Source organism: Taudactylus pleione, unplaced genomic scaffold (assembly GCF_031769625.1).
Source record: "Taudactylus pleione unplaced genomic scaffold, aTauple2 ptg000677l, whole genome shotgun sequence".
NCBI lineage: Eukaryota > Metazoa > Chordata > Amphibia > Anura > Myobatrachidae > Taudactylus > Taudactylus pleione.
The window spans coordinates 1,174,068-1,201,847 of NW_028285079.1; the positions used below are offsets into that span (position 1 = coordinate 1,174,068).

The 27,780-nt window shown below is 47.8% G+C and overlaps 1 protein-coding gene across 9 annotated transcripts in view; it reads left to right on the forward strand.

The window, feature by feature from the left end:
- The window catches only part of STXBP5L (syntaxin binding protein 5L), a 581,790-nt gene that overhangs the window by 177,630 nt on the left and 376,380 nt on the right, over positions 1–27,780 (forward strand). For all 9 annotated transcript variants that reach the window (XM_088455906.1, XM_088455901.1, XM_088455909.1 and 6 more), the window contains one exon: positions 8,161–8,261. In XM_088455906.1, coding sequence (XP_088312032.1) covers positions 8,161–8,261 — 101 coding nt within the window. The remainder of the gene's footprint in view (positions 1–8,160; positions 8,262–27,780) is intronic.

Here is a 27,780-nt window from a genome sequence, read left to right on the forward strand (position 1 = left end):
GTTGAACATACAGGACGCTTACCTGCATGTCCCTATTCTTTTGCGCCATCAACAGTTCCTCAGGTTTGCAATCCGCAACGACCACTTTCAGTTCCGGGCATTGCCTTTTGGCCTGGCGACAGCACCGCGTGTTTTCACCAAGGTGATGGCGGTCATGGTGGCTTTCCTGCGGCTGCAGGGAGTCCGCATGTTACCATACTTGGACTACCTTCTCTTGGTGGCAGGATCTCCAGAGCTCCTTCTGCGCCGCTTGGACCTGACCATTGCGGTACTGCAATGACACGGCTGGTTGATAAACTGGCAGAAGTCCACACTGATCCCGTCTCAGCGGATTCTGCACCTCGGAGCCTTATTGGACTCCGGACAGCAGAGGATCTTTGTGACCGGGGAAAAGATCTCTGCCTTGCAGTCGAGGGTGCGCAGTTGTCTGCAGAGCCGCCGGGTGTCTCTGCACTCGGCAATGAGGTTACTGGGCTCCATGGTGTCGGTATTCAACATGGTGGAATATGCCCAGTTTCACTCCAGACCTCTACAGCACCGGATGCTGTCCAAATGGAATGGACTGCCTCAGTCTCTAAAATCCCAGACGATAGTGCTCACTCCGGAGGTTCGCCTGTCTCTAGCCTGGTGGTTGCAGACGACCCATCTCAACAAGGGTCGTCCGTTCTGGGTGGCGAATTGGGTCCTGTTGACAACGGACGCCAGTCTTCGGGGCTGGGGAGCAGTTTCGGGTCCACACTTGTTCCAGGGCAGGTGGACTCAGGCAGAGGCAGAGCTTCCCATAAACATTTTGGAGCTCCGCGCGGTATTCAATGCTCTCCAGCAGGCACATCTGGTTCTCCGAGGTCACCCAGTGCAGGTCCAGTCGGACAACGCTACCACCGTGGCCTACATACATCGGCAGGGAGGAACCCGAAGTCGGTCGGCTCTCGTAGAGGTGTCCTGAATCCTGGTATGGGCGGAGCGCAATCTCCCAGCCATATTAGCGGTATTCATCCCGGGAGTGCTGAATTGGGAGGCGGACTTTCTCAGTCACCAGGATGTTCATCCGGGGGAATGGTCTCTGCACCCGGACGTCTTTCAACTGCTGGTGGACAGGTGGGGTCTTCCAGAGATCGACCTCTTGGCGTCCCGGCACAACAACAAGTTGCCGGTGTACGGGTCTCGCACAAGAGACGAAAAGGCATCTCTGGTGGATGCTCTGTCCGTCCAGTGGACGTTCCGGTTCGCTTATCTTTTTCCTCCGGTTTCCCTTCTTCCGAGAGTAATCCGGAAATTCACACAGGAAGGAGGGACGCTCCTTTTGATAGCTCCCGCATGGCCCAGACGGCACTGGTTCTCAGATCTTCAGGGTCTGTCCGTGGACAGTCCTCTGCGGTTGCTGCTGTGACCGGACCTTCTGTCTCAGGGTCCCTGTCTTCATCCAGACCTGACTCGGCTGTCTTTGACGGCGTGGCTGTTGAGGTCCAGGGGTTTCTCTAGCTCTGTAGTGCGACCATGCTCAGAGCTCGGAAACCGTCTTCCGCGAGAATATACCATCGTGTGTGGCATACGTTCTTCCAGTGGTGTAGACCGAGAGGTTATGCACCTAGGGAATTTTGTCTGTCTAGAGTGCTAGCCTTCCTACAAGCGGGACTGGACCATGGGCTTTGCCTTGCTTCTTTGAAGGTGGAGGTTTCTGTCCTGTCTGTCTGTTTCCATCGTAGGATTGCTACAATCCCTGATGTGCGCACCTTTATGCAGGGCGTTTTGCGCATTCAGCCACCCTTTGTTCCACCTGTGGCACCTTGGGATTTGGCTGTGGTCCTGAGGGCTCTCCAGGGACCGCCGTTTGAACAACTGGGATCAGTGGACCTTAAATGGCTAACAGCTAAGACTGTTTTCCTTCTGGCCATCGCTTCGGCCAGATGTGTTTCTGATTTAGGGGCTCTTTCTTGTAGGCCCCCTTTATTGATTTTTCATGGGAACAGGGCAGTGCTGCGCACTCGTCCTGAATTTTTGCCCAAAGTTGTTTCCCGGTTTCACATTAACGAAGAAATCGTTGTGCCGGCCTTTACCTCACCTGGTCTTTCGGTGAGTGAGACCACTTTGGATGTGGTGCGGGCCTTAAGAACTTATGTTGACCGCACTTCTTCATTTAGGAAGTCGGACGCCTTGTTTGTCCTCTATGGCTTCCGTAAAAAGGGTTGGCCTGCTTCCAAACAAACTTTGGCAGCTTGGATCCGCATGGCCATTTCAGAAGCTTATCTTCATGAAGGCCTGCCGGTTCCATCCTCTGTGAGGGCTCATTCCACTAGGTCTGTGGGTCCCTCGTGGGCAGCACGACGTTGTGCTTCTGCAGTCCAGATCTACAAGGCTGCCACGTGGTCCTATGTCAATACCTTTGTGAGGTATTTTGCGTTTGACACCTTTGCCTCTCTGGATGCTTCCTTCGGGTGGCGGATTCTCCTTTCAGCACAGGAGCGTCCCCACCCTTAAAGGATACTGCTTTGGGACATCCCCAAGGTATCCTGTGGATACCCTATGGACCCTGAAGTAGAAAATATGAGATATGGTAAGAACTTACCTTTGTTATCTCTATTTCTATGAAGTCCATAGGGTTCCACAGGACTCCCGCCCTGTCGCACCTGTGCTGCAGATGTGCTTTACTCTGGTCACCGGTTTTTCCGTCTCCCTCTGGTGAGAATGTGATTCTTGTGTGTGTCCAGATCTTTTTTCTCTCTCTTCTTTCTCCTCCTCCGGCCTATGGCTTGGTACGTAACTGAGATGCCTTGGCTCGGGGGCGGGGTATAGGAGGGGGACTCTAGTGCATCCAGGGAGGCTGAAAGCTTTAACTCTATGGTGCCCGATGCCTGACGTCATCACCTGTACCCCAAGGTATCCTGTGGAACCCTATGGACTTAGTAGAAATAGAGATAACAAGGGTAAGTTCTTACCATATCTCATATTTTATGAGTATTTTTGGTAACTGTACTTGCACCTCCATCCACATAAGGTGGGGGTGGTGAGCGTGAACTGCCGGCAATACTCTCCACAACGCTACCTTGCTGCACGTGCGCGCCATTTTGCGGCTCGCCCGTATTGCAATTTAGCATCGCGGATGTATACTCTGGCAATGCGTTCGCAACGCTAGTTTGCGTTGCTTGCACATTTTTAAGCCACGCATCCCCTTCATGCTGCCACAACTTTAAACATTCATAATATTTTACATTTTTCTCTCGGGAGCGCATCAGACTGATGTGATCCCGGACATTATCTAACACATTTTTATCAAAACTACCAATTCTGGGAAACGGTCTAACACTCTTCATCGTCATTTTAAACCATACATCACAATACCTTATCACATAAGTACCTCACTTAGTATGCATAATTCCACGCACCTCTCTACATCAAAGACAACATGTACACCTGCTACTGTGTATAGAACGGTAAGCTGCTTACCGAGCGACTAGCACTTAGCCCTTAAAGGTCATACGGTACCTCTAACTGTAGGGAACAAGTTACCCCTAATAACAAATACTCACTGTTACACACTTTTTCCTGCGCAGAAAAATACACGTTAACCCAGATATTGATTACTATTGAAAAATTTAAACCTCAACGGCTTTATTTAAACACGTGGCAGCACAACCGGAAGTACGTATACGCTATTGTGCGACCAGTCACATACACAATAATGCGACTACCACACAACCGTATGACAACTTTTTAGCTGCGTACGCAAAAGTGCGTCTTTACTGTGTGCAAAACTGCGACTCAGCTGCGTGCTCAATACTGCGGCACCCCTTTAAACGTTAGGTTCTATCAACAAAGGAAAACAAACTTTTTCCTCTCTTGTCCCTGGATTCTAGTCAGCTTCCTTGGCCCACACGAAAACGGATTGCGATCTTTCAGCACAAAGCGGTTGCAGGTACACCCTGCATGTGGCCACTCCACCCTTTGCTGAGATATCGATAACCGTATTTGCCGTGTGACTAGGTAAGTGATTTAACGACGAGCCCCCAACTAAGGATTCTGCCTGAGAACCTCTGTATACCCCTGCCTATACCTTCTAATATCCTACCTATAAACCTCTAAGGATGATGCTAATTTGCATACGCAGTCATACAGTAAATAGAGACTCCAGACCTAGAATCTGTGGTTCCAAAGCACAAAGTATTATTCAAGTAAAAGTACAGTCAGTTACATGCTATGATCCTCATATAATCTTAGCGCAAAGAGTTTATACAGACCCAAGTACAATTATACATACGCAGCGCTCTCTGGTCCAGATGTTAGGCATCAGCAAGAAACCCCTCATCAGCATTCAGCACAAAGACTAGGAACCCAGGGTCAGAGCACACATATTTATACCCCCCAGAAATAAACAACACAATAGAGAAATGTTTTGCTAATACCATTGCTCCTAAAGGAGAGGGCATATGTTACAAGGCATTTAACAGGTTGATTCAAATAGACACAACTCAGCCTCTAACAACTGGGGGTCTCTGGTTTCCCGCCTCATGCAACATCCTAACAGTTGTTCATATAATGTACATTTTGTTGCTTGAAGTCTCTGCGGTCCATAAGTTGAGAATGCATGTTGCGATCTCTCCATCGATATTACCGGAATACTGTTGAGAGAGTACGCATCAGTACAATACCAAACATGGCTTACTTATCACGTATAAAACCTTAGTTACGAAATAACCTTTATTTCATAGCAATTATAGTAAATGTGCATACTTGAATCTTATACTTTAAAGCTTATTAAACCTTTTATGTGAATATGTAATGTGTAAGTATGCGGGGTGTGATGTAAAGATGCTAGTTAACTTGGGGCAGATGCGTGCGCATGAAGCTAATAAACATCGTTTTCATGCAGGATTTTATGCATTCGCTAATATGCGACTAGATAACAGCACAATTGTGCGTATTAATGTGTATATGAGAAATGGTGCACTTAAATCTCACTTAAACTAAGTGAACACCTAGCAGTGTGGAATGCTGAACCTTATAGTTCCATGACTTGCTTATGCCCCAGCAGCCCCCACCCTTTTCAGGCTCCAAAATACTGGTCTTTGTTCTCCCAGGGCCTGTGTGGATGCAAATTAGCACAGCTACAAGACCCAAACCTCAGCTCACTCTTGGCTTTGAATATATTTTATTGTAGGAAGCCTGCTAATGTAAGGTGCTACAAACGACCCTCTTGCTGTATTCGAGCAGGGCCACCTGGAGTGAGAGCAGACGTTATGTCCATGAAGCTTGTCTACACAGGCTAGTTGTCACGTGGCCATTTGCTCTGTTTAGCTAATGCAATCCAATTTTGACATACTGTACAGCCATTTCTGAAATATATCCTTTAGGGGAATTATAATATACACTTTATCCAGAGCACCCAAACTACGTAAAGTCATGAAATGGGCTTTTGATGAATCGCCGTAACTTATGGCGATGGTCACAGATGCAATCGCATGATGCTAATAGTAATATCGCCACATGTACTAAAGTGTGAGTTTATCTAAAATGGCGCTTAGGTGGCCATTCGCAAAATTCCAGCTTCGACAGTATACTGAGGTAACAGTACAGCATTACATAAGTGTCAGATGTTACTATGGTATACTGAGGTAACATTACAGCATTACATAAGTGTCAGATGTTACTATGGTATACTGAGGTAACATTACAGCATTACATAAGTGTCAGATGTTACTATGGTATACTGAGGTAACATTACAGCATTATATAAGTGTCAGATGTTACTATGGTATACTGAGGTAACATTACAGCATTACATAAGTGTCAGATGTTACTATGGTATACTGAGGTAACATTACAGCATTACATAAGTGTCAGATGTTACTATGGTATACTGAGGTAACATTACAGCATTACATAAGTGTCAGATGTTACTATGGTATACTGAGGTAACAGTACAGCATTACATAAGTGTCAGATGTTACTATGGTATACTGAGGTAACATTACAGCATTACATAAGTGTCAAAGGCTTTTATTGACAATTACATTAAGTTTATGCAAAGAGTCAATATTTGCAGTGCTGACCCTTCTTTTTCAAGACCTCTGCAATTCGCCCTGGCATGCTGTCACTCACCTGCTGGGTCATACTGACTGATGGCCGCCCATTCTGTGGGTTTTTGTTTGTCCACCCACCACTTGAGGATTGACCACAAGTTCTCAATGGGATTAAGGTCTGGGGAGTTTCCTGGCCATGGACCCAACATGTCGATGTTATGTTCCCCGAGCCACTTAGTTATCACTTTTGCCTTATGGCAAGGTGCTGGAAAAGGCATTGTTCATCACCAAACTGTCCTAGGATGAAGCTTCTCTTGGAGGTTGTTTTGGTACACACACAGATATACACATACACACATATACTGTACTTACACATTCAGAGATGCACTGAGGTACAAGCACACTAACACTACATACACATACATACTTACACACACACACACACACAGAGATAGACATACACAGACATACACATTAGCACATATACTTATACACTCACAGAAGCGCACACACTGACATACATATACTTATACACTCACAGAGGCACACACACAAATACTTACACACACACAGAGGCACACACACATATACTTACACACACACACAGAGACACACACAGAGGCACAAATACATATACTTACACACTCACAGAGGCACACACACAAATACTAACACACACACACAGGCACACACACAGAGGCACACACATATATTTACACACTCACAGAGGCACAAACACATATACTTACACACTCACAGAGGCACACACACATACACTTACACACATACTTACACACTCACAGAGGCACACACACATATACTTACAGACTCACAGAGGCACACACACATATACTTACACACACATACAGAGGCACACACATATACTTACACACTCACAGAGGCACACACACATATACTTACAGACTCAGAGAGGCACACACACATATACTTACACACACATACAGAGGCACACACATATACTTACACACTCACAGAGGCACAAACACATATACTTACACACTCACAGAGACACAGACACATATACTTACACACACACACACACATATACTTACACACACATACAGAGGCACCCTCATATATGTACACACTCATAGAGGCATACACACATACTTACACACTCACAGAGGTACAGACACATATACTTACACACACACGCACTCGCATATACTTACACACTCACAGAGGCACACACACATATACTTACACACAGATATATACACACAGATACACCTACACAGATACACATACACAGATACATATACACATATACACAGATACACACACACAGATACACATGCACAGATACATATACATAGATACACAGACACACAGATACACACACAGATACACATACACACACACAGATGCACATACACAGATATACACACACAGATGCACATACACAGATACACATACACAGATACATATACACAGATACACACACAGATACATATACACAGATACACACACACACACACAGATATACACACAGATACACATACATACAGATACACACACACAGATACACATACACAGATACACACACACAGATGCACATACACACACACAGATACACATACACAGATACACATACACAGATACACAGATGCACATACACACAGATACACATACACACACACAGATACACACACACAGATACACATACACAGATACACATACACACAGATTCACATACAGATGCACATTCACAGATACACAGATGCACATACACACAGATACACATACACAGATACACACACACACAGATACACACATACACAGATACACATACAGATGCACATACACAGATGCACATACACACAGATACACAGATACACACACACACAGATACACATACACAGATACACATACACAGATACACACACACAGATACACATACACAGATACACACACACACACAGATGCACGCAGCTATTGTTTTTGAATTCTCATGCTATCATTTTCTCACTACCAGGATTATTCCCCGGGGATGTCCTGATATACTGTACTGCAGTGCAACGTGATTTACTGCACATTCCTTTATCACATATTCAACAGCTGTGGTCTATGTAGAATAAATATGAATACAGTATTACATGTGTCTATCTTTGTTTATTTGCAGGGTGCCTTGGTCACTGCATGTGCTAATGAGACGCTTCACCTGTGGAACCTGAGACAGAAGCGGCCGGCTGTGCTTCATTCCCTTAGATTTAACAAAGAGCGGTAAGAGCAAGAAACCGGCGTATTACACAGCAACACGGGATCCCAGAGAGTGACAGGCGGGACAGGGAGCACTCATGCTGAGTACAATACAGGGAGCCTACCTGATGAGGGTTACAGTGTAGTGTCAGCGAGACAGTGATGAGAGATCCCAGAGAGTGACAGGCGGGACAGGGAGCACTCATGCCGAGTACCAGGAGCCTACCTGATGAGGGTTACAGCGTAGTGTCAGGGAGACAGTGATGAGAGATCCCAGAGAGTGACAGGCGGGACAGGGAGCACTCATGCCGAGTACAGGGAGCCTACCTGATGAGGGTTACAGTGTAGTGTCAGGGAGACAGTGATGAGAGATCCCAGAGAGTGACAGGCGGGACAGGGAGCACTCATGCCGAGTACCGGGAGCCTACCTGATGAGGGTTACAGCGTAGTGTCAGGGAGACAGTGATGAGAGATCCCAGAGAGTGACAGGCAGGACAGGGAGCACTCATGCTGAGTACCAGGAGCCTACCTGATGAGGGTTACAGCGTAGTGTCAGGCAGACAGTGATGAGAGATCCCAGAGAGTGACAGGCAGGACAGGGAGCACTCATGCTGAGTACCGGGAGCCTACCTGATGAGGGTTACAGCGTAGTGTCAGGGAGACAGTGATGAGAGATCCCAGAGAGTGACAGGCGGGACAGGGAGCACTCATGCCGAGTACAGGGAGCCTACCTGATGAGGGTTACAGCGTAGTGTCAGGGAGACTGTGATGAGAGATCCCAGAGAGTGACAGGCGGGACAGGGAGCACTCATGCTGAGTACCGGGAGCCTTCCTTATGAGGGTTACAGTGTAGTGTCAGGGAGACAGTGATGAGAGATCCCAGAGAGTGACAGGCGGGACAGAGAGCACTCATGCCGAGTACCGGGAGCCTACCTGATGAGGGTTACAGCGTAGTGTCAGAGAGACAGTGATGAGAGATCCCAGAGAGTGACAGGCGGGACAGGGAGCACTCATGCCGAGTACCGGGAGCCTACCTGATGAGGGTTACAGCGTAGTGTCAGTGAGACAGTGATGAGAGATCCCAGAGAGTGACAGGCGGGACAGGGAGCACTCATGCCGAGTACCGAGAGCCTACCTGATGAGGGTTACAGCGTAGTGTCAGGGAGACAGTGATGAGAGATCCCAGAGAGTGACAGGCGGGACAGGGAGCACTCATACTGAGTACCGGGAGCCTACCTGATGAGGGTTACAGCGTAGTGTCAGGGAGACAGTGATGAGAGATCCCAGAGAGTGACAGGTGGGACAGGGAGCACTCATGCCGAGTACCGGGAGCCTACCTGATGAGGGTTACAGCGTAGTGTCAGGGAGACAGTGATGAGAGATCCCAGAGAGTGACAGGCGGGACAGGGAGCACTCATGCCGAGTACCGGGAGCCTACCTGATGAGGGTCACAGTGTAGTGTCAGGGAGACAGTGATGAGAGATCCCAGAGAGTGACAGGCGGGACAGGGAGCACTCATGCCGAGTACCGGGAGCCTACCTGATGAGGGTTACAGCGTAGTGTCAGGGAGACAGTGATGAGAGATCCCAGAGAGTGACAGGCGGGACAGGGAGCACTCATGCTGAGTACCGGGAGCCTACCTGATGAGGGTTACAGCGTAGTTTCAGGGAGACAGTGATGAGAGATCCCAGAGAGTGACAGGCGGGACAGGGAGCACTCATGCTGAGTACCGGGAGCCTACCTGATGAGGGTCACAGCGTAGTGTCAGGGAGACAGTGATGAGAGATCCCAGAGAGTGACAGGCGGGACAGGGAGCACTCATGCCGAGTACCGGGAGCCTACCTGATGAGGGTCACAGCGTAGTGTCAGGGAGACAGTGATGAGAGATCCCAGAGAGTGACAGGCGGGACAGGGAGCACTCATGTCGAGTACCGGGAGCCTACCTGATGAGGGTTACAGCGTAGTGTCAGGGAGACAGTGATGAGAGATCCCAGAGAGTGACAGGCGGGACAGGGAGCACTCATGCCGAGTACCGGGAGCCTACCTGATGAGGGTTACAGCGTAGTGTCAGGGAGACAGTGATAAGAGATCCCAGAGAGTGACAGGCGGAACAGGGAGCACTCATGCTGAGTACCGGGAGCCTACCTGATGAGGGTTACAGCGTAGTGTCAGGGAGACAGTGATGAGAGATCCCAGAGAGTGACAGGTGGGACAGGGAGCACTCATGCCGAGTACCGGGAGCCTACCTGATGAGGGTTACAGTGTAGTGTCAGGGAGACAGTGATGAGAGATCCCAGAGAGTGACAGGTGGGACAGGGAGCACTCATGCTGAGTACCGGGAGCCTACCTGATGAGGGTTACAGCATAGTGTCAGGGAGACAGTGATGAGAGATCCCAGAGAGTGACAGGCGGGACAGGGAGCACTCATGCCGAGTACAGGGAGCCTACCTGATGAGGGTTACAGTGTAGTGTCAGGGAGACAGTGATGAGAGATCCCAGAGAGTGACAGGCGGGACAGGGAGCACTCATGCCGAGTACCGGGAGCCTACCTGATGAGGGTTACAGCGTAGTGTCAGGGAGACAGTGATGAGAGATCCCAGAGAGTGACAGGCGGGACAGGGAGCACTCATGCCGAGTACCGGGAGCCTACCTGATGAGGGTTACAGCGTAGTGTCAAGGAGACAGTGATGAGAGATCTCAGAGAGTGACAGGTGGGACAGGGAGCACTCATGCCGAGTACCGGGAGCCTACCTGATGAGGGTTACAGTGTAGTGTCAGGGAGACAGTGATGAGAGATCCCAGAGAGTGACAGGCGGGACAGGGAGCACTCATGCTGAGTACCAGGAGCCTACCTGATGAGGGTCACAGTGTAGTGTCAGGGAGACAGTGATGAGAGATCCCAGAGAGTAACAGGCAGGACAGGGAGCACTCATGCCGAGTACAGGCAGCCTACGTGATGAGGGTTACAGCGTAGTGTCAGGGAGACAGTGATGAGAGATCCCAGAGAGTGACAGGCGGGACAGGGAGCACTCATGCTGTTTACCGGGAGCCTACCTGATGAGGGTTACAGTGTAGTGTCAGGGAGACAGTGATGAGAGATCCCAGAGAGTGACAGGCGGGACAGGGAGCACTCATGCCGAGTACCGGGAGCCTACCTGATGAGGGTTACAGCGTAGTGTCAGGGAGACAGTGATAAGAGATCCCAGAGAGTGACAGGCGGGACAGGGAGCACTCATGCCGAGTACCGGGAGCCTACCTGATGAGGGTTACAGCGTAGTGTCAGGGAGACAGTGATGAGAGATCCCAGAGAGTGACAGGCGGGACAGGGAGCACTCATGCTGAGTACCGGGAGCCTACCTGATGAGGGTTACAGCGTAGTGTCAGGGAGACAGTGATGAGAGATCCCAGAGAGTGACAGGCGGGACAGGGAGCACTCATGCCGAGTACCGGGAGCCTACCTGATGAGGGTTACAGCGTAGTGTCAGGGAGACTGTGATGAGAAATCTCAGAGAGTGACAGGCGGGACAGGGAGCACTCATGCTGAGTACCGGGAGCCTACCTGATGAGGGTTACAGTGTAGTGTCAGGGAGACAGTGATGAGAGATCCCAGAGAGTGACAGGCGGGACAGGGAGCATTCATGCCGAGTACAGGGAGCCTACCTGATGAGGGTTACAGCGTAGTGTCAGGGAGACAGTGATGAGAGATCCCAGAGAGTGACAGGCGGGACAGGGAGCACTCATGCTGAGTACCGGGAGCCTTCCTGATGAGGGTCACAGCGTAGTGTCAGGGAGACTGTGATGATAGATCCCAGAGAGTGACAGGCGGGACAGGGAGCACTCATGCCGAGTACCGGGAGCCTACCTGATGAGGGTTACAGCGTAGTGTCAGAGAGACAGTGATGAGAGATCCCAGAGAGTGACAGGCGGGACAGGGAGCACTCATGCCGAGTACCGGGAGCCTACCTGATGAGGGTTACAGTGCAGTGTCAAGGAGACAGTGATGAGAGATCCCAGAGAGTGACAGGCGGGACAGGGAGCATTCATGCCGAGTACAGGGAGCCTACCTGATGAGGGTTACAGTGTAGTGTCAGAGAGACAGTGATGAGAGATCCCAGAGAGTGACAGGCGGGACAGGGAGCACTCATGCTGAGTACCGGGAGCCTTCCTGATGAGGGTCACAGCGTAGTGTCAGGGAGACAGTGATGAGAGATCCCAGAGAGTGACAGGCGGGACAGGGAGCACTCATGCCGAGTACAGGGAGCCTACCTGATGAGGGTTACAGCGTAGTGTCAGAGAGACAGTGATGAGAGATCCCAGAGAGTGACAGGCGGGACAGGGAGCACTCATGCCGAGTACAGGGAGCCTACCTGATGAGGGTTACAGCGTAGTGTCAGAGAGACAGTGATGAGAGATCTATGTCGTGTTCTGTGTATGCTGGGATTGCTATAGAACCTTTCATTACTTTACATCCATCTATATGAATCATTCACGCATACATTTCCTGACCTGGGCACCATTCCCCAGATATATAGGATGAGGCGATGCAAAAATGATGCATCCAATAAACACTTCATGAACGTTCCTGTGTTCTGACTCTGCGCTGAAATGATGGCAGGTAAATGCCAAGGTGTCAGTGGATGATGGCTTAAGTGTAGCTAATGATTAGGCCAGGGTCTGATTGCCAGCACTTCTCCTCTTCCCCGAGGAACAGCCGGTGACTGGATCGTACAAAACATATCACAGATAAAATGTGAAGCACAAACTCTTGTCAGGAAACAGAGGACCGCCATCACGTTATCAGCTTCTGAAGTGTTTTCCAGATTGCTGCAAATGTCAAAGTATGATTAGTTTCAGCTCTGTGAGAGGCCGGCTTGGTTATGTGAGCGGAGGTGGTAGCAGCAAGCGCAATTGTTGGTTCTCTCGGGTGACGTTGGGAGAAGATTTCATCATGCGCCCGTTTCGCTGTCTTTTGTGCTGCGGCTGTTATGATGCATTGAAAGGGTAGATGGAGACAAATGTATCACTGTCTATATGACCTGCTCACCGAGTCACAAAGGGTAAGAAACTTAATGCACGTGGGTCTTCATCCACTCACCTTAGACAGGATTGATGCCCTTCATATCAGTCTATTGTCTTGTAGTCGCCGTCTCGGAAAGTTCAGTAATCTCTTTTAAAACTTGATGCAGTTAAAATGAGCTTTCAGATGCTACTTTTATTTCTTGTTCAGGGTCCATAGGGCTCCGAACAGACAAATCTCAGGTGCACAACTCCAAATTATCAATAATATATATAAATGTAATAAAATTTTGCAATCAATAGAGGTTTTTAGCATAATCATGGCCAAGGTTATGGGCCTACCCACCACATCCAGGTAACCTCTTTCGGGTAGGTCCCTAACATACTAGGGTTCAAATCCAGAGCGCAGGACCCCCCAAAACTGGACCAGCCAAGCTGCCCCAGGGCACCACCATAGTAAGAAAAGTGCAGTGTAAAGAGATAGTTAGGAGCAGCTGCTGCTGCATATAAAGAATGAAAATAAAAAAGTGAAGTACATATATATTAAACACACAGTGAAGGGTTAAAATGTGTTATAAAGGAAAATGTGTTATAATGCAGTGCCCCGAGACAGCTCAACCAACACAATCCAGGGGGACCCACGTCCCAAAAATGAACCAAAGTTGCACTACAGTATATAAAACTTGTAGGACTTACCTAGAATTGTGCCTAATACAGTGTGCATATACTCCATAGGGCTCCACAGGGAGACAATGGGGTGTAGGTGTTACTTGGAGGACCGGGTACCAACAGCAAAGCTTTTTCCTATCTCAGGTTTCTCCGGCCCTTCCCCCTATACCCCGCACCATAGCCTGAGGGCAACTCGGTTTCGTTGTTGTCTGGTAGGAGCTGGATCACCGTTAGAACAGTGTGGCTGCTATAAATAGTCCAAGCTTTATTTTTATGATTTATTTTTATTTTACATTTTTCCTAATAGAGCAAGCTGCACTAGACAGTCCTCTGGGCGTCTGCACTGCTGCTCCATCACCCCTGAGGAGCACTGCTAAACTGTTTAATGAGGAAGAGAATGCCATTCACACACAGGCATCATCACTAGGTGCTTCCACCTAGAGTCACTGTAAGGAGCATTGCTAAACTGTGTAATGAGGAAGAGACGCAATTCACACACAGGCATCATCACTAGGTGCTTCCACCTAGAGTCACTGTGAGGAGCACTGCTTAACTGTTTAATGAGGAAGAGACTGCCATTCACACACAGGCATCATCACTAGGTGCTTCCACCTAGAGTCACTGTGAGGAGCACTGCTTAACTGTTTAATGAGGAAGAGACGCCATTCACAGACATACATGATCACTAGGTGCTTCCACCTAGAGTCACTGTGAGGAGCACTGCTAACTGTTTAATGAGGAAGAGACTGCCATACACTCACAGACATCATCACTAGGTGCATCCATCTAGAGTCACTGTGAGGAGCATTGCTAAACTGTGTAATGAGGAAGAGACTGCCATTCACACACAGACATCATCACTAGGTGCTTCCACCTGGAGTCACTGTGAGGAGCATTGCTAAATAGTGTAATGAGGAAGAGAATGCCATTCACACAGACATGATCACTGGGTGCTTCCACCTAGAGTCACTGTGAGGAGCACTGCTAAACTGTTTAATGAGGAAGAGAATGCCATTCACACAGACATCATCACTAGGTGCTTCCACCTAGAGTCACTGTGAGGAGCACTGCTAAACTGTGTAATGAGGAAGAGACAGCCATTCACACACAGACATCATCACTAGGTGCTTCCACCTGGGGTCACTGTGAGGAGCATTGCTAAATAGAGTAATGAGGAAGAGAATGCCATTCACACAGACATGATCACTGGGTGCTTCCACCTAGAGTCACTGTGAGGAGCACTGCTAAACTGTTTAATGAGGAAGAGACTGCCATTCACACACAGACATGATCACTAGGTGCTTCCACCTAGAGTCACTGTGAGGAGCATTGCTAAACTGTTTATTGAGGAAGAGAATGCCATTCACACACAGACATCATCACTAGGTGCTTCCACCTAGAGTCACTGTGAGGAGCATTGCTAAACTGTGTAATGAGGAAGAGATGCCATTCACACACAGACATCATCACTAGGTGCTTCCACCTAGAGTCACTGTGAGGAGCACTGCTAAACTGTTTAATGAGGAAGAGAATGCCATTCACACACATGCATCATCACTAGGTGCTTCCACCTAGATTCACTGTGAGGAGCACTGCTAAACTGTGTAATGAGGAAGAGACGCCAGTCACACAGAGACATCATCACTAGGTGCTTCCACCTAGAGTCACTGTAAGGAGCACTGCTAAACTGTGTAATGAGGAAGAGACTGCCATTCACACACAGGCATCGTCACTGGGGGCTTCCACCTAGAGTCACTGTGAGGAGCATTGCTAAATAGTGTAATGAGGACTAGACTGCCATTCACACACAGACATCATCACTAGGTGCTTCCACCTAGAGTCACTGTGAGGAGCACTGCTAAACTGTGTAATGAGGAAGAGACGCCATTCACACACAGACATCATCACTAGGTGCTTCCACCTAGAGTCACTGTGAGGAGCACTGCTAAACTGTTTAATGAGGTAGAGACTGCCATTCACACACTGACATCATCACTAGGTGCTTCCACCTAGAGTCACTGTGAGGAGCACTGCTAAACTGTTTAATGAGGAAGAGACTGCCATTCACACACAGACATCATCACTAGGTGCTTCCACCTAGAGTCACTGTGAGGAGCACTGCTAAACTGTGTAATGAGAAAGAGACTGCCATTCACACACAGACATCATCACTAGGTGCTTCCACCTAGAGTCACTGTGAGGAGCATTGCTAAACTGTGTAATGAGGAAGAGACTCCATTCACACACAGACATCATCACTAGGTGCTTCCACCTAGAGTCACTGTGAGGAGCACTGCTAAACTGTTTAATGAGGAAGAGAATGCCATTCACACACAGACATCATCACTAGTGCTTCCACCTAGAGTCACTGTGAGGAGCACTGCTAAACTGTGTAATGAGGAAGAGAATGCCATTCACACACAGACATCATCACTAGGTGCTTCCACCTAGAGTCACTGTGAGGATCACTGCTAAACTGTTTAATGAGGAAGAGACTGCCATTCACACACAGACATCATCACTAGGTGCTTCCACCTAGAGTCACTGTGAGGAGCATTGCTAAACTGTGTAATGAGGAAGAGACGCCATTCACACACAGACATCATCACTAGGTGCTTCCACCTAGAGTCACTGTGAGGAGCATTGCTAAATAGTGTAATGAGGAAGAGACTGCCATTCACACACAGTGATCGTCACTGGGGGCTTCCACCTAGAGTCACTGTGACGAGCACTGCTAAACTGTTTAATGAGGAAGAGACTGCCATTCACACACAGACATCATCACTAGGTGCTTCCACCTAGAGTCACTGTGAGGAGCACTGCTAAATAGTGTAATGATGAAGAGACTGCCATTCACACACAGACATCGTCTCTAGGTGCTTCCACCTAGAGTCACTGTGAGGAGCACTGCTAAATAGTGTAATGAGGAAGAGAATGCCATTCACTCAGACATCATCACTGGTTTCTTCCACCTAGAGTCACTGTGAGGAGCATTGCTAAACTGTGTAATGAGGAAGAGACTTCCATTCACACACAGACATCATCACTAGGTGCTTCCACCTAGAGTCACTGTGAGGAGCACTGCTAAACTGTTTAATGAGGAAGAGACTGCCATTCACACACTGACATCATCACTAGGTGCTTCCACCTAGAGTCACTGTGAGGAGCACTGCTAAACTGTTTAATGAGGAAGAGACGCCATTCACACAGAGACATCATCACTAGGTGCTTCCACCTAGAGTCACTGTAAGGAGCACTGCTAAACTGTGTAATGAGGAAGAGACTGCCATTCACACACAGGCATAGTCACTGGGGGCTTCCACCTAGAGTCACCGTGAGGAGCACTGCTAAACTGTGTAATGAGGAAGAGACTGCCATTCACACACAGGCATCTTCACTAGGTGCTTCCACCAAGAGTCACTGTGAGGAGCACTGCTAAACTGTGTAATGAGGAAGAGAATGCCATTCACACACAGACATCATCACTAGGTGCTTCCACCTAGAGTCACTGTGAGGATCACTGCTAAACTGTTTAATGAGGAAGAGACTGCCATTCACACACAGACATCATCACTAGGTGCTTCCACCTAGAGTCACTGTGAGGAGCATTGCTAAACTGTGTAATGAGGAAGAGACGCCATTCACACACAGACATCATCACTAGGTGCTTCCACCTAGAGTCACTGTGAGGAGCATTGCTAAATAGTGTAATGAGGAAGAGACTGCCATTCACACACAGACATCATCACTAGGTGCTTCCACCTAGAGTCACTGTGAGGAGCATTGCTAAACTGTGTAATGATGAAGAGACGCCATTCACACACAGACATCATCACTAGGTGCTTCCACCTAGAGTCACTGTGAGGAGCATTGCTAAACTGTGTAATGAGGAAGAGACGCCATTCACACACAGACATCATCACTAGGTGCTTCCACCTAGAGTCACTGTGAGGAGCATTGCTAAATAGTGTAATGAGGAAGAGACTGCCATTCACACACAGACATCATCACTAGGTGCTTCCACCTAGAGTCACTGTGAGGAGCATTGCTAAACTGTGTAATGATGAAGAGACGCCATTCACACACAGACATCATCACTAGGTGCTTCCACCTAGAGTCACTGTAAGGAGCACTGCTAAACTGTGTAATGAGGAAGAGAATGACATTCACACACAGGCATCATCACTAGGTGCTTCCACCTAGAGTCACTGTGAGGAGCACCGCTAAACTGTTTAATGAGGAAGAGACGCCATTCACAGACAGACATGATCACTAGGTGCTTCCTCCTAGAGTCACTGTGAGGAGCACTGCTAACTGTTTAATGAGGAAGAGACTGCCATTCACACACAGACATCATCACTAGGTGCTTCCACCTAGAGTCACTGTGAGGAGGACTGCTAAACTGTTTAATGAGGAAGAGACTGCCATTCACACAGGCATCATCACTAGGTGCTTCCACCTAGAGTCACTGTGAGGAGCATTGCTAAATAGTGTAATGAGGAAGAGAATGCCATTCACACACAGACATCATCACTAGGTGCTTCCACCTAGAGGCACTGTGAGGAGCATTGCTAAACTGTGTAATGAGGAAGAGACGCAATTCACACACAGGCATCATCACTAGGTGCTTCCACCTAGAGTCACTGTGAGGAGCACTGCTAAACTGTTTAATGAGGAAGAGACTGCCATTCACACACAGACATCATCACTAGGTGCTTCCACCTAGAGTCACTGTGAGGAGCATTGCTAAATAGTGTAATGAGGAAGAGACTGCCATTCACACACAGGCATCATCACTAGGTGCTTCCACCTAGAGTCACTGTGAGGAGCACTGCTAAACTGTTTAATGAGGAAGAGACGTCATTCACAGACATACATGATCACTAGGTGCTTCCACCTAGAGTCACTGTGAGGAGCACTGCTAACTGTTTAATGAGGAAGAGACTGCCATACACACACAGACATCATCGCTAGGTGCTTCCACCTAGAGTCACTGTGAGGAGCATTGCTAAACTGTGTAATGAGGAAGACACTGCCATTCACACACAGACATCATCACTAGGTGCTTCCACCTGGAGTCACTGTGAGGAGCATTGCTAAATAGTGTAATGAGGAAGAGAATGCCATTCACACAGACATGATCACTGGGTGCTTCCACCTAGAGTCACTGTGAGGAGCACTGCTAAACTGTTTAATGAGGAAGAGAATGCCATTCACACAGACATCATCACTAGGTGCTTCCACCTAGAGTCACTGTGAGGAGCACTGCTAAACTGTGTAATGAGGAAGAGACAGCCATTCACACACAGACATCATCACTAGGTGCTTCCACCTGGGGTCACTGTGAGGAGCATTGCTAAATAGTGTAATGAGGAAGAGAATGCCATTCACACAGACATGATCACTGGGTGCTTCCACCTAGAGTCACTGTGAGGAGCACTGCTAAACTGTTTAATGAGGAAGAGACTGCCATTCACACACAGACATGATCACTAGGTGCTTCCACCTAGAGTCACTGTGAGGAGCATTGCTAAACTGTTTATTGAGGAAGAGAATGCCATTTACACACAGACATCATCACTAGGTGCTTCCACCTAGAGTCACTGTGAGGAGCATTGCTAAACTGTGTAATGAGAAAGAGATGCCATTCACACACAGACATCATCACTAGGTGCTTCCACCTAGAGTCACTGTGAGGAGCACTGCTAAACTGTTTAATGAGGAAGAGAATGCCATTCACACACATGCATCATCACTAGGTGCTTCCACCTAGAGTCACTGTGAGGAGCACTGCTAAACTGTGTAATGAGGAAGAGACGCCATTCACACAGAGACATCATCACTAGGTGCTTCCACCTAGAGTCACTGTAAGGAGCACTGCTAAACTGTGTAATGAGGAAGAGACTGCCATTCACACACAGGCATCGTCACTGGGGGCTTCCACCTAGAGTCACTGTGAGGAGCACTGCTAAACTGTGTAATGAGGAAGAGACTGCCATTCACACACAGGCATCTTCACTAGGTGCTTCCACCAAGAGTCACTGTGAGAAGCACTGCTAAACTGTGTAATGAGGAAGAGAATGCCATTCACACACAGACATCATCACTAGGTGCTTCCACCTAGAGTCACTGTGAGGATCACTGCTAAACTGTTTAATGAGGAAGAGACTGCCATTCACACACAGACATCATCACTAGGTGCTTCCACCTAGAGTCACTGTGAGGAGCATTGCTAAACTGTGTAATGAGGAAGAGACGCCATTCACACACAGACATCATCACTAGGTGCTTCCACCTAGAGTCACTGTGAGGAGCATTGCTAAACTGTGTAATAAGGAAGAGACTGCCATTCACACACAGGAATCGTCACTGGGGGCTTCCACCTAGAGTCACTGTGAGGAGCATTGCTAAACTGTTTAATGAGGAAGAGAATGCCATTCACACACAGACATCATCACTAGGTGCTTCCACCTAGAGTCACTGTGAGGAGCACTGCTAAACTGTGTAATGAGGAAGAGACTTCCATTCACACACAGACATCATCACTAGGTGCTTCCACCTAGAGTCACTGTGAGGAGCACTGCTAAACTGTTTAATGAGGAAGAAACTGCCATTCACACACTGACATCATCACTAGGTGCTTCCACCTAGAGTCACTGTGAGGAGCATTGCTAAACTGTTTAATGAGTAAGAGACTGCCATTTACACACAGGCATCATCACTAGGTGCTTTCACCTAGAGTCACTGTGAGGAGCATTGCTAAACTGTTTAATGAGGAAGAGACTGCCATTCACACACAGACATCATCACTAGGTGCTTCCACCTAGAGTCACTGTGAGGAGCACTGCTAAACTGTTTAATGAGGAAGAGACTGCCATTCACACACAGACATCATCACTAGGTGCTTCCACCTAGAGTCACTATGAGGAGCACTGCTAAACTGTAATGAGGAAGAGACTGCCATTCACACACAGACATCATCACTAGGTGCTTCCACCTAGAGTCACTGTGAGGAGCATTGCTAAACTGTGTAATGAGGAAGAGACGCCATTCACACACAGACATCATCACTAGGTGCTTCCACCTAGAGTCACTGTGAGGAGCACTGCTAAACTGTTTAATGAGGAAGAGAATGCCATTCACACACATGCATCATCACTAGGTGCTTCCACCTAGAGTCACTGTGAGGAGCACTGCTAAACTGTTTAATGAGGAAAAGACGCCATTCACACACAGACATCATCACTAGGTGCTTCCACCTAGAGTCACTGTAAGGAGCACTGCTAAACTGTGTAATGAGGAAGAGACTGCCATTCACACACAGGCATCGTCACTGGGGACTTCCACCTAGAGTCACCGTGAGGAGCACTGCTAAACTGTGTAATGAGGAAGAGACTGCCATTCACACACAGGCATCTTCACTAGATGCTTCCACCAAGAGTCACTGTGAGGAGCACTGCTAAACTGTGTAATGAGGAAGAGAATGCCATTCACACACAAACATCATCACTAGGTGCTTCCACCTAGAGTCACTGTGAGGATCACTGCTAAACTGTTTAATGAGGAAGAGACTGCCATTCACACACAGACATCATCACTAGGTGCTTCCACCTAGAGTCACTGTGAGGAGCATTGCTAAACTGTGTAATGAGGAAGAGACGCCATTCACACACAGACATCATCACTAGGTGCTTCCACCTAGAGTCACTGTGAGGAGCATTGCTAAATAGTGTAATGAGGAAGAGACTGCCATTCACACACAGACATCATCACTAGGTGCTACCACCTAGAGTCACTGTGAGGAGCATTGCTAAACTGTGTAATGATGAAGAGACGCCATTCACACACAGACATCATCACTAGGTGCTTCCACCTAGAGTCACTGTAAGGAGCACTGCTAAACTGTGTAATGAGGAAGAGAATGACATTCACACACAGGCATCATCACTAGGTGCTTTCACCTAGAGTCACTGTGAGGAGCACTGCTAAACTGTTTAATGAGGAAGAGATGCCATTCACAGACAGACATGATCACTAGGTGCTTCCACCTAGAGTCACTGTGAGGAGCACTGCTAACTGTTTAATGAGGAAGAGACTGCCATTCACACACAGACATCATCACTAGGTGCTTCCACCTAGAGTCACTGTGAGGAGGACTGCTAAACTGTTTAATGAGGAAGAGACTGCCATTCACACACAGGCATCATCACTAGGTGCTTCCACCTAGAGTCACTGTGAGGAGCATTGCTAAATAGTGTAATGAGGAAGAGAATGCCATTCACACACAGACATCATCACTAGGTGCTTCCACCTAGAGGCACTGTGAGGAGCATTGCTAAACTGTGTAATGAGGAAGAGACGCAATTCACACACAGGCATCATCACTAGGTGCTTCCACCTAGAGTCACTGTGAGGAGCACTGCTAAACTGTTTAATGAGGAAGAGAATGCCATTCACACACATGCATCATCACTAGGTGCTTCCACCTAGAGTCACTGTGAGGAGCACTGCTAAACTGTTTAATGAGGAAAAGACGCCATTCACACAGACACATCATCACTAGGTGCTTCCACCTAGAGTCACTGTAAGGAGCACTGCTAAACTGTGTAATGAGGAAGAGACTGCCATTCACACACAGGCATCGTCACTGGGGGCTTCCACCTAGAGTCACCGTGAGGAGCACTGCTAAACTGTGTAATGAGGAAGAGACTGCCATTCACACACAGGCATCTTCACTAGGTGCTTCCACCAAGAGTCACTGTGAGGAGCACTGCTAAACTGTGTAATGAGGAAGAGAATGCCATTCACACACAGACATCATCACTAGGTGCTTCCACCTAGAGTCACTGTGAGGATCACTGCTAAACTGTTTAATGAGGAAGAGACTGCCATTCACACACAGACATCATCACTAGGTGCTTCCACCTAGAGTCACTGTGAGGAGCATTGCTAAACTGTGTAATGAGGAAGAGACGCCATTCACACACAGACATCATCACTAGGTGCTTCCACCTAGAGTCACTGTGAGGAGCATTGCTAAATAGTGTAATGAGGAAGAGACTGCCATTCACACACAGACATCATCACTAGGTGCTTCCACCTAGAGTCACTGTGAGGAGCATTGCTAAACTGTGTAAAGATGAAGAGACGCCATTCACACACAGACATCATCACTAGGTGCTTCCACCTAGAGTCACTGTAAGGAGCACTGCTAAACTGTGTAATGAGGAAGAGAATGACATTCACACACAGGCATCATCACTAGGTGCTTCCACCTAGAGTCACTGTGAGGAGCACTGCTAAACTGTTTAATGAGGAAGAGACGCCATTCACAGACAGACATGATCACTAGGTGCTTCCACCTAGAGTCACTGTGAGGAGCACTGCTAACTGTTTAATGAAGAAGAGACTGCCATTCACACACAGACATCATCACTAGGTGCTTCCACCTAGAGTCACTGTGAGGAGGACTGCTAAACTGTTTAATGAGGAAGAGACTGCCATTCACACACAGGCATCATCACTAGGTGCTTCCACCTAGAGTCACTGTGAGGAGCATTGCTAAATAGTGTAATGAGGAAGAGAATGCCATTCACACACAGACATCATCACTAGGTGCTTCCACCTAGAGGCACTGTGAGGAGCATTGCTAAACTGTGTAATGAGGAAGAGACGCAATTCACACACAGGCATCATCACTAGGTGCTTCCACCTAGAGTCACTGTGAGGAGCACTGCTAAACTGTTTAATGAGGAAGAGACTGCCATTCACACACAGACATCATCACTAGGTGCTTCCACCTAGAGTCACTGTGAGGAGCATTGCTAAATAGTGTAATGAGGAAGAGACTGCCATTCACACACAGGCATCATCACTAGGTGCTTCCACCTAGAGTCACTGTGAGGAGCACTGCTAAACTGTTTAATGAGGAAGAGACGCCATTCACAGACATACATGATCACTAGGTGCTTCCACCTAGAGTCACTGTGAGGAGCACTGCTAACTGTTTAATGAGGAAGAGACTGCCATACACACACAGACATCATCGCTAGGTGCTTCCACCTAGAGTCACTGTGAGGAGCATTGCTAAACTGTGTAATGAGGAAGACACTGCCATTCACACACAGACATCATCACTAGGTGCTTCCACCTGGAGTCACTGTGAGGAGCATTGCTAAATAGTGTAATTAGGAAGAGAATGCCATTCACACAGACATGATCACTGGGTGCTTCCACCTAGAGTCACTGTGAGGAGCACTGCTAAACTGTTTAATGAGGAAGAGAATGCCATTCACACAGACATCATCACTAGGTGCTTCCACCTAGAGTCACTGTGAGGAGCACTGCTAAACTGTGTAATGAGGAAGAGACAGCCATTCACACACAGACATCATCACTAGGTGCTTCCACCTGGGGTCACTGTGAGGAGCATTGCTAAATAGTGTAATGAGGAAGAGAATGCCATTCACACAGACATGATCACTGGGTGCTTCCACCTAGAGTCACTGTGAGGAGCACTGCTAAACTGTTTAATGAGGAAGAGACTGCCTTTCACACACAGACATGATCACTAGGTGCTTCCACCTAGAGTCACTGTGAGGAGCATTGCTAAACTGTTTATTGAGGAAGAGAATGCCATTCACACACAGACATCATCACTAGGTGCTTCCACCTAGAGTCACTGTGAGGAGCATTGCTAAACTGTGTAATGAGGAAGAGATGCCATTCACACACAGACATCATCACTAGGTGCTTCCACCTAGAGTCACTGTGAGGAGCACTGCTAAACTGTTTAATGAGGAAGAGAATGCCATTCACACACATGCATCATCACTAGGTGCTTCCACCTAGAGTCACTGTGAGGAGCACTGCTAAACTGTGTAATGAGGAAGAGACGCCATTCACACAGAGACATCATCACTAGGTGCTTCCACCTAGAGTCACTGTAAGGAGCACTGCTAAACTGTGTAATGAGGAAGAGACTGCCATTCACACACAGGCATCGTCACTGGGGGCTTCCACCTAGAGTCACTGTGAGGAGTACTGCTAAACTGTGTAATGAGGAAGAGACTGCCATTCACACACAGGCATCTTCACTAGGTGCTTCCACCAAGAGTCACTGTGAGGAGCACTGCTAAACTGTGTAATGAGGAAGAGAATGCCATTCACACACAGACATCATCACTAGGTGCTTCCACCTAGAGTCACTGTGAGGATCACTGCTAAACTGTTTAATGAGGAAGAGACTGCCATTCACACACAGACATCATCACTAGGTGCTTCCACCTAGAGTCACTGTGAGTAGCATTGCTAAACTGTGTAATGAGGAAGAGACGCCATTCACACACAGACATCATCACTAGGTGCTTCCACCTAGAGTCACTGTGAGGAGCACTGCTAAACTGTGTAATGAGGAAGAGACAGCCATTCACACACAGACATCATCACTAGGTGCTTCCACCTGGGGTCACTGTGAGGAGCATTGCTAAATAGTGTAATGAGGAAGAGAATGACATTCACACACAGGCATCATCACTAGGTGCTTCCACCTAGAGTCACTGTGAGGAGCACTGCTAAACTGTTTAATGAGGAAGAGACGCCATTCACAGACAGACATGATCACTAGGTGCTTCCACCTAGAGTCACTGTGAGGAGCACTGCTAACTGTTTAATGAGGAAGAGACTGCCATTCACACACAGACATCATCACTAGGTGCTTCCACCTAGAGTCACTGTGAGGAGGACTTCTAAACTGTTTAATGAGGAAGAGACTGCCATTCACACACAGGCATCATCACTAGGTGCTTCCACCTAGAGTCACTGTGAGGAGCATTGCTAAATAGTGTAATGAGGAAGAGAATGCCATTCACACACAGACATCATCACTAGGTGCTTCCACCTAGAGGCACTGTGAGGAGCATTGCTAAACTGTGTAATGAGGAAGAGACGCAATTCACACACAGGCATCATCACTAGGTGCTTCCACCTAGAGTCACTGTGAGGAGCATTGCTAAATAGTGTAATGAGGAAGAGAATGCCATTCACACACAGACATCATCACTAGGTGCTTCCACCTAGAGGCACTGTGAGGAGCATTGCTAAACTGTGTAATGAGGAAGAGACGCAATTCACACACAGGCATCATCACTAGGTGCTTCCACCTAGAGTCACTGTGAGGAGCACTGCTAAACTGTTTAATGAGGAAGAGAATGCCATTCACACACATGCATCATCACTAGGTGCTTCCACCTAGAGTCACTGTGAGGAGCACTGCTAAACTGTTTAATGAGGAAAAGACGCCATTCACACAGAGACATCATCACTAGGTGCTTCCACCTAGAGTCACTGTAAGGAGCACTGCTAAACTGTGTAATGAGGAAGAGACTGCCATTCACACACAGGCATCGTCACTGGGGGCTTCCACCTAGAGTCACCGTGAGGAGCACTGCTAAACTGTGTAATGAGGAAGAGACTGCCATTCACACACAGGCATCTTCACTAGGTGCTTCCACCAAGAGTCACTGTGAGGAGCACTGCTAAACTGTGTAATGAGGAAGAGAATGCCATTCACACACAGACATCATCACTAGGTGCTTCCACCTAGAGTCACTGTGAGGATCACTGCTAAACTGTTTAATGAGGAAGAGACTGCCATTCACACACAGACATCATCACTAGGTGCTTCCACCTAGAGTCACTGTGAGGAGCATTGCTAAACTGTGTAATGAGGAAGAGACGCCATTCACACACAGACATCATCACTAGGTGCTTCCACCTAGAGTCACTGTGAGGAGCATTGCTAAATAGTGTAATGAGGAAGAGACTGCCATTCACACACAGACATCATCACTAGGTGCTTCCACCTAGAGTCACTGTGAGGAGCATTGCTAAACTGTGTAATGATGAAGAGACGCCATTCACACACAGACATCATCACTAGGTGCTTCCACCTAGAGTCACTGTAAGTAGCACTGCTAAACTGTGTAATGAGGAAGAGAATGACATTCACACACAGGCATCATCACTAGGTGCTTCCACCTAGAGTCACTGTGAGGAGCACTGCTAAACTGTTTAATGAGGAAGAGACGCCATTCACAGACAGACATGATCACTAGGTGCTTCCACCTAGAGTCACTGTGAGGAGCACTGCTAACTGTTTAATGAGGAAGAGACTGCCATTCACACATAGACATCATCACTAGGTGCTTCCACCTAGAGTCACTGTGAGGAGGACTGCTAAACTGTTTAATGAGGAAGAGACTGCCATTCACACACAGGCATCATCACTAGGTGCTTCCACCTAGAGTCACTGTGAGGAGCATTGCTAAATAGTGTAATGAGGAAGAGAATGCCATTCACACACAGACATCATCACTAGGTGCTTCCACCTAGAGGCACTGTGAGGAGCATTGCTAAACTGTGTAATGAGGAAGAGACGCAATTCACACACAGGCATCATCACTAGGTGCTTCCACCTAGAGTCACTGTGAGGAGCACTGCTAAACTGTTTAATGAGGAAGAGACTGCCATTCACACACAGACATCATCACTAGGTGCTTCCACCTAGAGTCACTTTGAGGAGCATTGCTAAATAGTGTAATGAGGAAGAGACTGCCATTCACACACAGGCATCATCACTAGGTGCTTCCACCTAGAGTCACTGTGAGGAGCACTGCTAAACTGTTTAATGAGGAAGAGACGCCATTCACAGACATACATGATCACTAGGTGCTTCCACCTAGAGTCACTGTGAGGAGCACTGCTAACTGTTTAATGAGGAAGAGACTGCCATACACACACAGACATCATCGCTAGGTGCTTCCACCTAGAGTCACTGTGAGGAGCATTGCTAAACTGT